At 42.9% G+C, this 13,723-nt stretch overlaps 2 protein-coding genes across 2 annotated transcripts; both read left to right on the top strand.

The window, feature by feature from the left end:
- LOC123498922 lies at positions 1–1,647 on the top strand. The gene is made up of 2 exons (XM_045246470.1): positions 1–152; positions 335–1,647. Exon 2 carries the CDS (start codon positions 403–405, stop codon positions 1,027–1,029), a length of 627 nt encoding a protein of 208 aa, XP_045102405.1. The 5' UTR covers positions 1–152; positions 335–402; the 3' UTR covers positions 1,030–1,647.
- Positions 1,648–7,252: 5,605 nt separating this feature from the next.
- Positions 7,253–13,664, top strand: LOC123498921. The gene is made up of 4 exons (XM_045246469.1): positions 7,253–7,572; positions 11,536–11,730; positions 12,929–13,065; positions 13,484–13,664. The coding sequence occupies exons 1-4, from the start codon at positions 7,318–7,320 to the stop codon at positions 13,662–13,664; spliced, it is 768 nt and encodes a 255-aa protein (XP_045102404.1). The 5' UTR covers positions 7,253–7,317.
- Positions 13,665–13,723: the final 59 nt, after the last annotated feature.

Genomic DNA, 13,723 nt, shown 5'->3' with positions numbered 1-13,723 from the left:
AACGTTAGGTGTGGCAACACCAGCCCGCCTCCTCTTGTCAGTTGCCACACCGCTTCAGTCCACTTCCCCAGCCCGCTGAGAGAGGACGTACAGTGTTCGTGCGCTAGTCTCGTAGCAAGACGGACGATTGCATATTTCATTCTCCATTGAATGCAAGTAACAGTTGTGTATTCTGAAGCGTTGATATTTGTATAGTGCTGTACATATGAGTTTAATGTGATATGATTTGGTGATGTTTAAAGTGAACTACGATGTTAAAGTGTGTTGTGCTGTGTCACTTATTTGAGTGTTACTGACATGTTTCAGACTTTATAAAAAATAACTTCGTTTTCAGACTTGACAATCGAGTGACCTAAGACAAGTCTACCCCCGCCCACCTCACCCCACCCCGCTCACGTAGTCATGGTTGCACCTCACGTGGAGACCCAGCTCACCAGGTCACTGGTTCGAATCCCTAACAGCGGGAGGGACAGACGTGCCGGAGCTGTACTTCATGACTTATCAAGAGTGTCCTCCGCTGCGGCGCTGGTGCCCATCACCAGCTATTTTGCTTTAGGCATCTTACCATCAACGTTATCTCCGCCGCGGTCGCAGGCGCAGGTGCCTCAGCCTTCATCACTCCTGTGTACGGACAAAAACCCGCTGAAGTTGTCAACCAGAGCTGTGCCATGTGCTGCTACCGCCGAGACCTCGACCACCTCTGGGGCTCGTGTGATGTCAAGGGGTGGTAAAATAACAACTAACTCCTCTTCTGCAACGGTAAATCCTACTGGAAGCCGCAAAAGATCAGTGCAACAAGACCACAACAGTATTGCCACAGAGGTCCGGTCACCCAAAATCCCCAGAACAACTACTACCCCTAGGAAGCCGACCCAGCAGTCTCGTCGCTCGACACCTCGCCCCGTGACTGGAGACTACCGTATTATGGGACAACTGCTGAGGGAAAGGGAACAGCTATTGGCTGAAAATATGGCTCTCAAACTAGAGTTAAGTAGGAGAAGTCAGGAGAGATTCCATCTGGGACTGTAGGTCACTAGACGCGATGTGGATGCCCACACGTGTCAGCGATCTTAGCCCCCGTCACTCCTCTCACTGTACTGACGTACACGCCACGACGCATGCCTTTAACTACCCTCAGTTACTCCTCTCATTGTAGTAATGTGCACACCACCACCCCTGCCTTCAACTGCCCCGATCACTGCTTTCACTATAGTAACGTGCACCCTTGTCTTCAATTGCCCCTCCACACCCCCAAGGTCGCTGCTCTCACTGTAGTGACGTGCAAACCACTACGCCTGCATTCAGCTGCTTGTGGACGACTTTGAAAGATTAGTGATCATTTGTTTTCCATGGAATACATGAAAATAATTCAAATTACACTGTGAACGTGTAGTTCTGTGATAAAGTTTCTGAACAATCCAAAAAAAATGAAGCCATGTATAAATTATATAGAGAGAATGGGTCTAGTGGAAACTGTATGTACTGTACTTGAAATAAAAATAACAAAATGCTAAATGATTTCAAATTTATATTTTTTTCATGGAAGAATTACATTTTTGTAATGTATGTCAAAAAATGTTACCTATTAAGTTAACTTAGTGGCTTTTATTTTTTTTTCATTTTTGATCAAATATATTTTGTAATAATGCTCACATATGATTACCCCTACGCCTATAAATGTATTGAAAGTCAAATGTCTGATGTTACATTTCTAATGAACCGCGTCAGCAGTCTGAGTGCTAAATATACTTGTGACGCTGAGGAGTGGCTGTAAATGACGTCACTGAGCTTAAAATTGGAATCAGCGTTGCCAGGCAAGTATGCAGTAACAAAGAAGGGTAGCCAATGATGTACATAGATTTAATAAGTAATCATTATTAATATTGTCACCAAGTCTGGCATATTGTTCTTGCTAGTGGAGACTTATCTATTACCGCTCGTGGTAATCTGCTGTTCATCTCATAATCATTTGCCTTTATAACCTTTGTTTTGGTCTCTCTCTCTCTCTCTCTCTCTCTCTCTCTCTCTCTCTCTCTCTCTCTCTCTCTCTCTCTCTCTCTCAGTACTAATTCATTTATTTCGCTTCACTACATTCACTAACAAAATGCCTACAAACCACCACCAAACCCACCTCCCACTGTGCTGCATCACAACCACCACGGCAGGACTCACCGTGACTCGGCAGGGCAGGGCAAGGAATCACTTTCACAAATACAACATCCATGTCCATTTCCTCACTATTTCTCACCTTATCACAATCATCTACCACCACCATACCTTCCCATTATATTCGTGGTAAGAAGATAAAGGCTACATGACAGATGTCGGAGTAGGGGGATGGGGGGGCGAAATGACACACTTCCCTTAAGGCAGTGGTTCCCAACCTAGGGGTAAATTACCCCAGTGGGGTAATGACCCCATATTTTTGGGGTAATGGATGTTTGGCATGGGATGAGGCAATCAGTTTACATTTTCATATAATTTCAATGAAGATTTCTATTAATTTTTTAATGCTTTCTATGTATGAACTAAAATTATTTCTTTTCGTATTATAGATTTGCATTATTGTGTTGCATAGTTTCTATTTTGTCTGTTTTTGAAGTATGAAATAAAGTTACTTTTTTTCCTATATTACGAGTATTTGTTCATTGGGGTAATGGATAATTGTGAAATTGTATTTTTGGGTAATCGCTGCGAAAAGGTTGGGAAACACTGCCTTAAGGGGATATCATCACACTGGCGGACCATGGTACTTAGTATTAAACCAGGAACATTATCACGCACAAGCTGTCTGCGTTCTTGCTGTGCACAGGCAAGCGGTCCAACAACCAACACCAAGACTAATCAAAACAAATCGGAATGAAAACTTGCCGCTTATACCCCAACCTGTGCTAAGTGCTGGATTTGTACTTGCACTTGTACTTGCTGTTACTGAAAAAGAGGAAGAAGCTAGAGAGGAACGAAGAGGTCGAGTATGGTTGCGCAAACTATCGACATGATTGATGAAATATTTAATATTCCATTAAAAAATATATGCATGGTTTTTTTTAGTTTACATAATAAATAGGTTTTTATTATATATTTCATAGATCTATTATTTAATGGAATAGTATACAATGGGCCAGAATGGATATCAAGCCGTCCCGGGACAACTTCGGCCTACCACTCTTTGCCTGTACCAATGAAAAGTTATCATTCACAGTGGTGACAGTAGTGTGGGTAGAGGAGGAGGAGGAAACGGAAACACCACACACACACACACGTACTCGCACGCACGCACGCACGCACACACACACACACACACACACACACACACACACACACACACACACACACATTGCAGAGAATGGCAACAAAAATGGTTCCGGAATTGGCAGAAATGACCTATGAGGAGAGATTAAAAGAAATGAATTTGCCTACCTTGGAACAAAGAAGAGAAAGAGGAGATTTAATACAGGTTTATAAACTGTTGAACGGACTGGATGAAGTGGATAATGAGCAAATGATGTTGAGAGAGGAAAACTTAAGTAGAACTACAAGATCGCATAGTAAAAAGATAGCCAAGGGAATATGCTTGAAGGATGTGAAAAAATATAGTTTCCCACAAAGATGTGTGGAGGTGTGGAATGGTTTGAGTGAGGAGGTGGTGTCAGCAAGGAGTGTGTATAGTTTTAAAGGAAAGTTGGATGTGTGTAGATATGGAGACGGGGCCACACGAGTATGATACCCAGGCCCTGTAAAATTACAACTAGGTGAATACACACACACGCACACATTCACACTCACATACCCTCACATACACACTCACACTCATTTCCTCAAGCCGTGCAATGGACACAAAATTATCCCACCTTTGCAACACGCATGTAGGTCTTGTTCCAGGTGAACACATTGGGACAGTCACAAAAAAAGCGAAGCTAACAAAAAAAAGCGCTAGTTAGTTGGAAATGCGTTGAAAATAGAATAAATAAAAGCACGAGAACCCAGCATGAAATCGGTACTCTGCTCACTTCAAATACAACATCACATTTTCAGGGTAAAAATTAAGAAAGGCAGTAAAATCTAACGTGATAACTGTATTTTAACTCACTTCACTGTCACGTGCTTGGCTACATGCAGACGTAAAATACACCCCGCAACTAACCGCGTAACCTCCCCCTTCCCACCTCCTCCCTTCTCGTCGATCAGAAACGAGCCACAAAGTTGTATAATTACTGTCCCTCATTCTTCATTTCCTCTTATTGCTACTACCAATCTCCCACACCCCTCCTGCCTCCTGTTCCTCCTTCTTTCATCCTTTTCCTCCTCCATTTCTCATTTCCTCCTCTTCTTCCTACTACTAATGCTACAACAACAACAATCCAGTCCTCCTTCCCCTTCATTGCTCATTTCTTCCTCCTGCTACTACTACAATCTAGACTTCTAAGTTAGTCAAATACCTTGAAATTGGTGGAACACTGTAAATTGACGAAAATGTTGACGAAGGGACGCTAGGAGGCGGGAGAGAAGGTATCGTCTGTCCTGGTGGCGGTGATGGTGGGGGGCACTCTAAACGGGTCTGTACCTTATTTACTTAAGCACTATTTGAGGCATGCTGGGGGTTGTTTACCTATTCAATTGGCTAATTCAGGTTTTACTTTACGTTTGAGACTGGAAGCAGCCACAAGTTTCGCTGCATATTGCTGTACAGGCAGGCACGGATGGAGGGAGGGGAGTCCACCTCGGCCCGTATATTTACGTAACTTAACTTCAATTTGAAAATCACGAGAAGAAAGAAGACGCCCACAATGAAATGCACTACATTTTTTGACTCACCATATTTTTTAACTAATGCACAAAATATAAAAAGTAAACCGAGCCCAGTAACAACAACGAAATATCCAAGGAACACTCGCTGTATCTTACGAACGGAGCCACAAAAACATTATAATGTCCAGACACAAAACGCAGCCACACTAGATTCTATTACATTTTATGAGTAAGAAAAATTTTCACTTTGCAGAGAAATAAAGAAAACACGAATTCGTCGTCGTATAAAGAAACTACATTTTAAGATTTAACCAGTAACGTACATTAAAATTGAAAACACGCATTGTTAGACTAGATCTTATTGAATATTGTTACTTGGTACGTGTTTCTCATATTTTCCAAGTCTTGAAATGAATACCAAAACATTCCTAGGCGTTCGGATAAGAAATCATTAAAATGTAGATAAAATGACGAAACGGTTATTTCTTCGACAAACAAAACACAGCTGGTCTGGATTTTGTTATAGATTATAACTTGTTGAAGGTTTCTATTGATGAATTAAATATCAAAACAATGCCAACTCCGCTAATAAATAAGAAGCCAATGATGATGTTAGGCCGAAGTGTTTTTTTTTACGTCGTCTGCTGGGCACCTCCCCGCCTCTTGTCTCCCTCTCACACTTCTCCTTTCTTCTCCGCCTCCTTCTCCTCCTCTTCCTCCCACACCTAGCGTCTAGAAAACACCCTTTAACACCCAAGAATCCCAGAAAATTGGGCTAAATAATGACTTGAGATTGTTTCGTTGGTAGCTGCGGACCGTGGCCTGCCTTTGCCTTGGCTTGGCTCGGCGGAGTTGCAGCGGCCATCAACACTACCGTGGTGTGTGTGTGTGTGTGTGTGTGCACTTCGTGTCGCTTGGTAGAACTGTATGTATGGACACTGCGCTGAGGAGGTTGAAGAGTGATAAGGATTTGTCAGGGGGTGTACATGCACTCGTATCAATGCATGATGTGCTCATCCTGGCCACCACATCCAGAGAAATGTGTCTGTATATTGTCAGGAATATGGAATGGTGGTGAACGAGAAGAAAACATTACTTAAGTGATCTGTGGGGAGGCAGAGCACACTGCGCCGCTCACAACACACACCACTGCATTGTCGTACGGAAGTAACTGTTCCTGTGGCCGTGGCGCTGAAACGAACCATCTAACGAGTCTTTACTTGGCAAGTTTGATATTTCGCGTCTCTAACAAAAACATACAAGTACAAGGTAATCCACGTAGCACGGGACCTAATTAACTAACTAACTAACTAACTAACACCACACCAACAAGCTAATAATACAATACAAGAGGACGCCACTAAAGGATGAGTGAGTGGGCAAGGTACCGATCATGACGACACCTATTCTCGCTACCACTGACTCTAAATTCCAGCTGATTTTTGTCATAGATTTACTCTCATTATTTCTTTTTTTTTACCAATACATGACGCCAAAATTAAAGATTCAAATAAAAGATTATAAACTGTGACAACTCTCTCTCTCTCTCTCTCTCTCTCTCTCTCTTTGTTACATAATTACGGTTTGGTGAATTTAGACGCACGAAATACACAGCTGCGTCAAGAATAGTAATGTTTAATGCTACTGTCAAATTGAAAAATAGAATATAAGTTAACAAGAACAGTCTTATAACATGATATTTGTCACGAGGTCACACTGACATTTCTAAAACGTAACTGCTTCCTAAGTGATTAATCGCACTCTTTTCAGATTATACAACATCCAGCAATTTATTCTCTTGGCATTTTTATTCAGTATTTCATTTTTTCCTTATAATGTACAAAATTTCAATAAAGCCACATCTGCCAGATACGTAGTCATCTGTTTATCACTACTGTCCTTTCCATGGTGTGATCATTATAATTGAAGGTCACGGTCAAACATGTATGTTCTGCCATTAGTAAGTGCTCGAAAACACGTCTGCTGTGTGTGCCTTGCTCTCATTCACGGAGCTGTTCTTTTTTTTTCTTTCCTGAACATCATCCTCAGCCATTTCTTTCCTAGCGCAGCGGAGGGGAGGAAGTACTGTAGTGTTTGTGTCTTCGTGGAATTTCTTTTGTGATCCATAAAGCAGAACCTTGACGTAAAGCTCGTGGTAAGCTCGATGTAAAGATGGCGAGGGAGGAGGAGCGTGAAGTTAGGGTGGACGAAGTGTATTGGGGTGTGATGGCCGTAGCGCGAATGTTGGGCTTTCACATTGTCGAACACAAAGGCGGCACTTACAGCATACGTCTCCGCCGCCTGCTGCCTGTCGTGCTACTAAGCCTCGGATGTACCATCTACACAGGCCTCCTAGTGGTGTACCTGGCGTTGGTACCTGTCCCTTTCTGGTACGTGGTGATCAATTTGCCATGCGTGTTTGCTTATTGTTTCATCGTGGTGGCCTGCGTGGAGACAGTGCTCAATAGAGACAATATGGCTCAATACTTAACCGTCATGCAGACCTTCACAATCAGACAAAGTAAATGGAAAACCAACATATCCGTGTTGGCTTACTTGTGCTATTCCATGGTGCTCGCCACCTGTGCACTGCTCATGGTTCCAAGTTTCCAGGTCACTGCGAACATTCCTCTAGTTTGTGTAACCTCCTTTGTCCCCGCTATCTTGGACCTGTACATCGAGAGCTTCGTGGTGGTCCTCACAGCAAGCCTAGAGAAGCTGAGGAAAGAGGTGCACGCCAGGGAGACGTGGGCCGTTGAAGGCGTGAGGTCAACTTTTGCTTCTTGGATGAAGGTGATTAATGCTGTCACGATGCACAACAAGGTGAGACTATACTATGTAAGGAGAAAAGATGAAGTAATTGCATGTTTACAACCCAAATGAACCCTCTTTGCTCTCAAACATTTGGAATAAATGCCGACTTTTTTTTTTTATACCACAGAGTAGACCATGAAGTAAGTAACCTCGGGAAGCTAAGGATACATGGGTCAGCCCGAACACAAACTATCACTGCCGCTTCACGTGATGAGGGAGGCAATTACTAAACAAGTTGGGGGCCGCCGTGGTTCAGTGGAACCATGCGTGCTTTGGAATCCGATGGGTCTCCAAGCGCACGGGTTCGAATCCTGTCCACGGTCTGAGTGCAGGTTGGGCTTCCTCACTCAGGGCAACGGTTTCCTAGCGGGTGGGCTTTGAGATAGGAGGTACCCTAAAAAGTATCCCCTTTAGCCCATAAATTCCCGTGAAAAGCCCACACTTCTGATTATTCGGAGCGGGGCTGAAAGCAGCGTGGATGAACAAATAGCATAAACTGCCGTTCGCTGATAGATAAGTGAAAGCTGATGGGTATTAGAGATATACAGTATACACTACACATGTAATCCATGAGCTGTGTAACAGTCGCTGAAAAAAAAAAAAAAGTTACATGGAGACAAGACTGAAGAAAGTGGTAGAACAGCTTCATTACGTCATGGTTCAATATTAGAGACATACTTTACTCGCATCTTCCTTGTGTTGAAGAACGTTTCACTCTAGCAATACGAAGGAATATCAATTACCAACAGACTGATTTATTCACTAATACACAATGGTTATAGCATCAGAGTGAAATTCAGTAGCGGTAGAGTGAAGGAGTTTCGGGGAAAAAAAAATGTATTCCACGCCTCAATTTATTTGTGGGCATGGTATAAATGGCTCCTGATCTGGCATGCAGGAGGAGACGTAAGTAATGTATATTACGTGTATGAAACTAATAACACTGATTCACAGAGTTTCAGATAAGAACATGTTTCTTATTTCTCTATTTTAATGAACTATTATTTTCCTCTTTCACTGTTTGATCTGCTGCAGCCTCTGACGAGACAGCCAGACGTGTGTGGAACGAGCTCAGAGCTCATTATTTCCGATCTTGGGATAGGTCTAACCGGGACACAAGGTCACAACTCCTCGATTTACATACCTACTCACTGCTAGGTGAACAGGGGCTACACGTGAAAGGAGACACACCCAAATATCTCCGGGGAATCGAATCGGTCATCTGTGTGTGTGTGTGTGTGTGTGTGTGTGTGTGTGTGTGTGTGTGTGTGTGTGTGTGTGTGTGTGTGTGTGTGTGTGTGAGAGAGAGAGAGAGAGAGAGAGAGAGAGAGAGAGAGAGAGAGAGAGAGAAGATGCAACTGAATATCTTCATATCTCACACGTTGGAAACTGGTATTCAAACTTCAAGAAAAACAAAACAAACTGCCTTGGTGTATGTTCTCTGTAGTGTGAGTACAGCGCACGTGACCACAAGCTATCCACGCTACTTATCCACTCTAAGTATTACATCCGCTGACTTATGAAGTGTTAATGAACCAACAATGAAGAAAAGAACATTAAAGCTAACACTCTTACAGCGGCACGAAATGTGTGGGCAATCCTTACGAACATTTCCTTTTACCCTTTCGTATCTGTGAGAGGAAACTAATGGGAGTTGAGTTCGTTCAGTTATTTTCCTACTTTCTCTAACAAGCGTTCATTGTGCAGATGGTTTCATGGTCTTCAATTAGTTTGTTTTGTTAGCTTTTGTTCAGTTTTTTTTCTCTTTTTCATTTACCTTCTTTTTCGTAATGGAAGCGGGAATATTCAGGATGCCCTTTTAGTGTTCACGGTTCCTATTTCCCTCTCAAGTACTTTTCGTCCATTGCATAAGTATAACTCTATAAGATAATACTTGAGTGAATAAATGAGTGAGTTTATAAAACATATAAAAAAAAAGGGTTCATCCCGTGACCTATTTGCATACCTACTCTTTTCCTCCCCTTTTTTTTTTTTTTTGTAGGAACGGAGGTTTAATTTTTTAATGTCAATACTCGATTCTTGCATCTACTACCACATACTGTTCTAAATAACGCTGAAAACCACTACTTTAAGCAATATTTTACCTCTCCCTCACACACACACACACACACACACACACACACACACACACACACACATACATACACCCACACATACACAACGGGAAAAGCGCTAACCAGTGGAAGAGAGAACGGTACATTAATCGACTTCTGTCCATCATGAGAGAACAGAATGAAAGTGTGTCGAGAGCAGCTGGATGATAGACCGTTGTTGTATTACTTCATGCTAACCTTATGCTAGAAGAATACTCCGTTGGGTTATTACAAAGGTCTGCTGTTTCTTAAATGATGACGTGAATTGTAGAATATAAAAGTGTTCGTTATTCCTTCTCAGAGTGTCTTCATACACACTTCATGCTCACCACATCACCAATCCACCACACAAAAACAGCAGTTAATTACTATTTCACTGCCTCTTTTTATGCTGCACACACACACACACACACACACACACTCTCTCTCTCTCTCTCTCTCTCTCTCTCTCTCACACTTGGAGGGTTCGAATCCCGAGTCAGGACAGAAATTTGAGCAGACTTCTATCTAGTGTGACTCCTGCTCATCCAGCATTGATTAGGTAACCTCTGGTGTACGTCAGAAGTTGTAACCCGCTGCTAGGTAGGAAAAAGAAACCCGGAGTCCTTGACCACTAGGATGGTCTTGCGCTATCTGGCATGTATCTAAACTTGTCAGATATCACCATGGGTTTCGGTTTGACTAAGATGTGTGTTTGTTAGTATAATTATAAGTATCTGCATTGATATATGTTAGTATATAAGTAGTTGTAACATGTAAAGATTCAGCTATTAGTCTGTCAAACAAAAGTATAAGCTCTCGCACTAATAAGGAAAGTCTGTCGCTGTTTGAAATCACCACATCAACGAAAGAAATAGGAAAAATTTGCACCAAATAGTCCTGAACTGGCTTGCTCGGTGCTTCTGCCGGTTATACAAGCGGAAAAATGTTTGCTACAGGATTCAAGCTCCTGAGCCGCGCGGCAAACAGCGTTATTGATTTTCTCTTTTACGTCAGAGTGAGGGCAAGGTGATGCAATGCCGCGTAACTTTTCCCAGCAGTTGTAGCAACGCATTTTCGCATTATAGAGACTTCACCTCTTTATCCATATATCCTTTCTTTTCCCTCTGCCATCTCTCTATGCACCATCCTTTATTTCCCTCAAGGATCATATCACAAGGAGCTTTAACCAAATATTATACAAATTTATGAACAACCTGTCTCTGTGGTGTGATGGGTGGACAGATACTACATATGAATTATTAATGTCCCGCTCACACACACTGATTTTTTTGTGACATCCTCTGTGCTCTTATTCTTATCATTTTAAATCTGTTTGGCCACCATTACTGCTTCGTTCATGTGTATGTTCAGAGGGACATACGACGCAATACGTGTTGCTAATCAAAACACAGATTTAAACTGTGTCGTCAAAACAAACGTGCGCAAGAACCCCACAGCATGCGTACGTGCACAGCCACCACACATGGTGGCGTCACACCGTACGTGCAAGATATCACGCAGCATGACGTTACAACCTATACATACACAGCCACCATACATCATGGCGTCACAACGTACTTGCAAGACATCACACAGCATGACGTTACAACCTACATACACGGACAGTAGCTACACATGGAGTCATACAACATTCCCACACAGACATAACACACATGACGTCACAGCCTACATGCACAGACACCACACAGCATGGTGCCGTACAGCATGCGTGCACATAAATGACACATCATGGCATCATCACACAACACACGTACATTGAGTAACTCTGAATGTGATGAAGTATTGCGCGGACTGCACGAACACTGACCAGCTGATACTATGTTATAGATCCAACACATTCCCTCCCATGCCACAGATTTTCAGCTTGAGTGCCGGACTTCGCGTGATTCAGCTGATGATGAAGGCGATGTCCTTACTGTACGTGGTGTTTTCGCTGCAGTGCTGGAGGGGAGGCTGTCTCTCGCTGCTGGTCATCACGGCGCTGCCCCTCGGAGAAACCACTGGATTACTCTACCATATCTGCAGGGTGGGGCAGCATCTCGCCACCGCCGTCAGTATATCTCCCTTCATGCACACATACACACACACAGACACACACACACACACACACACACACACACACACACACACACACACACACACACACACACACACACACACACACACACACACACACACACACACACACACACTCTCTCTCTCTCTCTCTCTCTCTCTCTCTCTCTCTCTCTCTCTCTCTCTCTCTCCAAAACGAAATTTTATTCAGTTATAGTTGAAGTATAAAGTACAACATTATTCACTCCCTGCCATGTATTTTTTCAGCGCCTAGGAATAACTTTAGCCCTGGGTTGAGGATCACTGGTCTTTGTATGTCGGGGAAGTTTATGTTAGAAGTCCTGATCACATGACACCAGCATCCGTTTTGGTATGAGGGCAATCGTTTCCTTCACTGACCTACGCCATGATCACTACAACGTTTTCAAGGTCACCCCTCTTCTACCAATAACAAAGCACTCTCACTGTATCCGCTGAGCTGCCTCACCCTGCCCCCACCCACATATATCCTTCCTTTCTGCCCTTTATCCTTTTAAACTCTAGCATGGTAGCCTCCCCACTAAACTCTAGAGCTAAATCAAGTACATGGCCTCATCAGAACTTCATAGAATAAAATAATGTAACTCGTATTGTCTTTTTTTCCGTCCTTTTTTTCTTTCAAAACATCCTGTAATTTCTGTGGCGCCATTGATGTCTGTGGTAAAGTCAGAGTTGAGCCTCATGACACTGAATATTGATATTAGTGGCGCCAATACACCCACGGTGCGCCTGGCGTCAGTACTCCTATGAGCCGTGTTTCAACAAAGTGACGTGCTATCATTTCATTTATTTTCAAAGGCCATAGTGATGACTGGTCCGTTTTCCATAGTTATTTTTTTACATTATTTAATCAAAATTCCTATCAAACTAACAAACGAATCATGAAAGCATCCTGAAAACTTAAATAACTTCCACAAGATCCCGTTGAAAGAAGTAGAAATAAGACGCAGAAGTGTTTGGAAGCAAACTGTAACAGATATTCTCACAGGATGTGGTAGTGCAACATCCACTGAGGGTGCTTGTGTAAATTCAAAGGAAAGGCTTTATACACCAAGCTAACAATTGCTTTTGTGACACTAAGACTGCTATAATGATGTACATATCTGGTGTTTGCAGGTAAAGAGCATGTAACCGTTTATTGCCTTAATTCGCAGGGCGACCGGTTGCTGCAGGCTGTCACAGCGGCGGCTTATCAAGTTCCAGCGGGTTCAGATGACCAGGTGGCGCTCGCTCACATCGCTTCTAGGATGGAAAGCTGCCTTCCCCGTGTTCTCGCGTGGGGCTTCCACAGGTAAACACTGTCACCAGCGTTGCAGTGTTTCAAGTCCCATTACCAATTCTTTATGATTCACTTCAGGACGAAGGCTTCACCAGAACTCTTCATTCATTTCTATCAGCTGTCTATAATATTATGTAATTCGTATATTTCAAGCCATCCCAGCTGAAGCTCTCATATCATCTCACCATCAAGTTATGTTTGGTATGCCTCAGTTTACGATTGACACATTTATACCTAATCACAATCAGCTCCATGTCTCTCTCCATGTTTTTTGCCTTGTCAGCATGACGGGTATAGTATATACTGTACATTATGCTCAAAGGCGGACGTTGCACAAGGTTCAGTAATCCATAAACAGATTAGGGATCTGTTATTCCTTGAGAGTGATATTTTATCTATAGGTTTGTTTGCCTGTTTGCTGCCCCCACAGTCTGACCCTGGAGACCTTCATTCAGCTCTCCCGCATGGTAACCGCCTGCTTGGTGATTGTGGTGCAGCTCGGGGAGGACGACCACTTGGCTCATGCGTACACTGATGGACCGCTGACACGCTATGATCACTGCTTCACCACCAACACTACCACCATCACTATTGCTAATCTCATCACTTAATTTGCTACATCGACATCACTACTCACTCACTTCAAGGGGGATATACAATCGGTAAAAAA

The sequence above is a fragment of the Portunus trituberculatus genome, chromosome 48 (assembly GCF_017591435.1).
Source record: "Portunus trituberculatus isolate SZX2019 chromosome 48, ASM1759143v1, whole genome shotgun sequence".
NCBI classification, from domain to species: Eukaryota; Metazoa; Arthropoda; class Malacostraca; order Decapoda; family Portunidae; genus Portunus; species Portunus trituberculatus.
Note: the sequence above shows the minus strand (reverse complement) of the source record. Positions and strands in the feature narration are given on the sequence as shown.

What these genes read in the sequence shown, in the direction of transcription:
- LOC123498922 (XM_045246470.1), top strand. Translation starts at nt 403, where the DNA reads ATGGTTGCACCTCACGTGGAGACCCAGCTCACCAGGTCACTGGTTCGA.
- LOC123498921 (XM_045246469.1), top strand. Translation starts at nt 7,318, where the DNA reads ATGGTGCTCGCCACCTGTGCACTGCTCATGGTTCCAAGTTTCCAGGTC. An exon ending in CTGTCACGATGCACAACAAG is followed by an intron (nt 7,573 to 11,535) that starts GTGAGACTATAC and finishes CCCATGCCACAG; the next exon opens with ATTTTCAGCTTGAGTGCCGG. An exon ending in CTCGCGTGGGGCTTCCACAG is followed by an intron (nt 13,066 to 13,483) that starts GTAAACACTGTC and finishes CTGCCCCCACAG; the next exon opens with TCTGACCCTGGAGACCTTCA.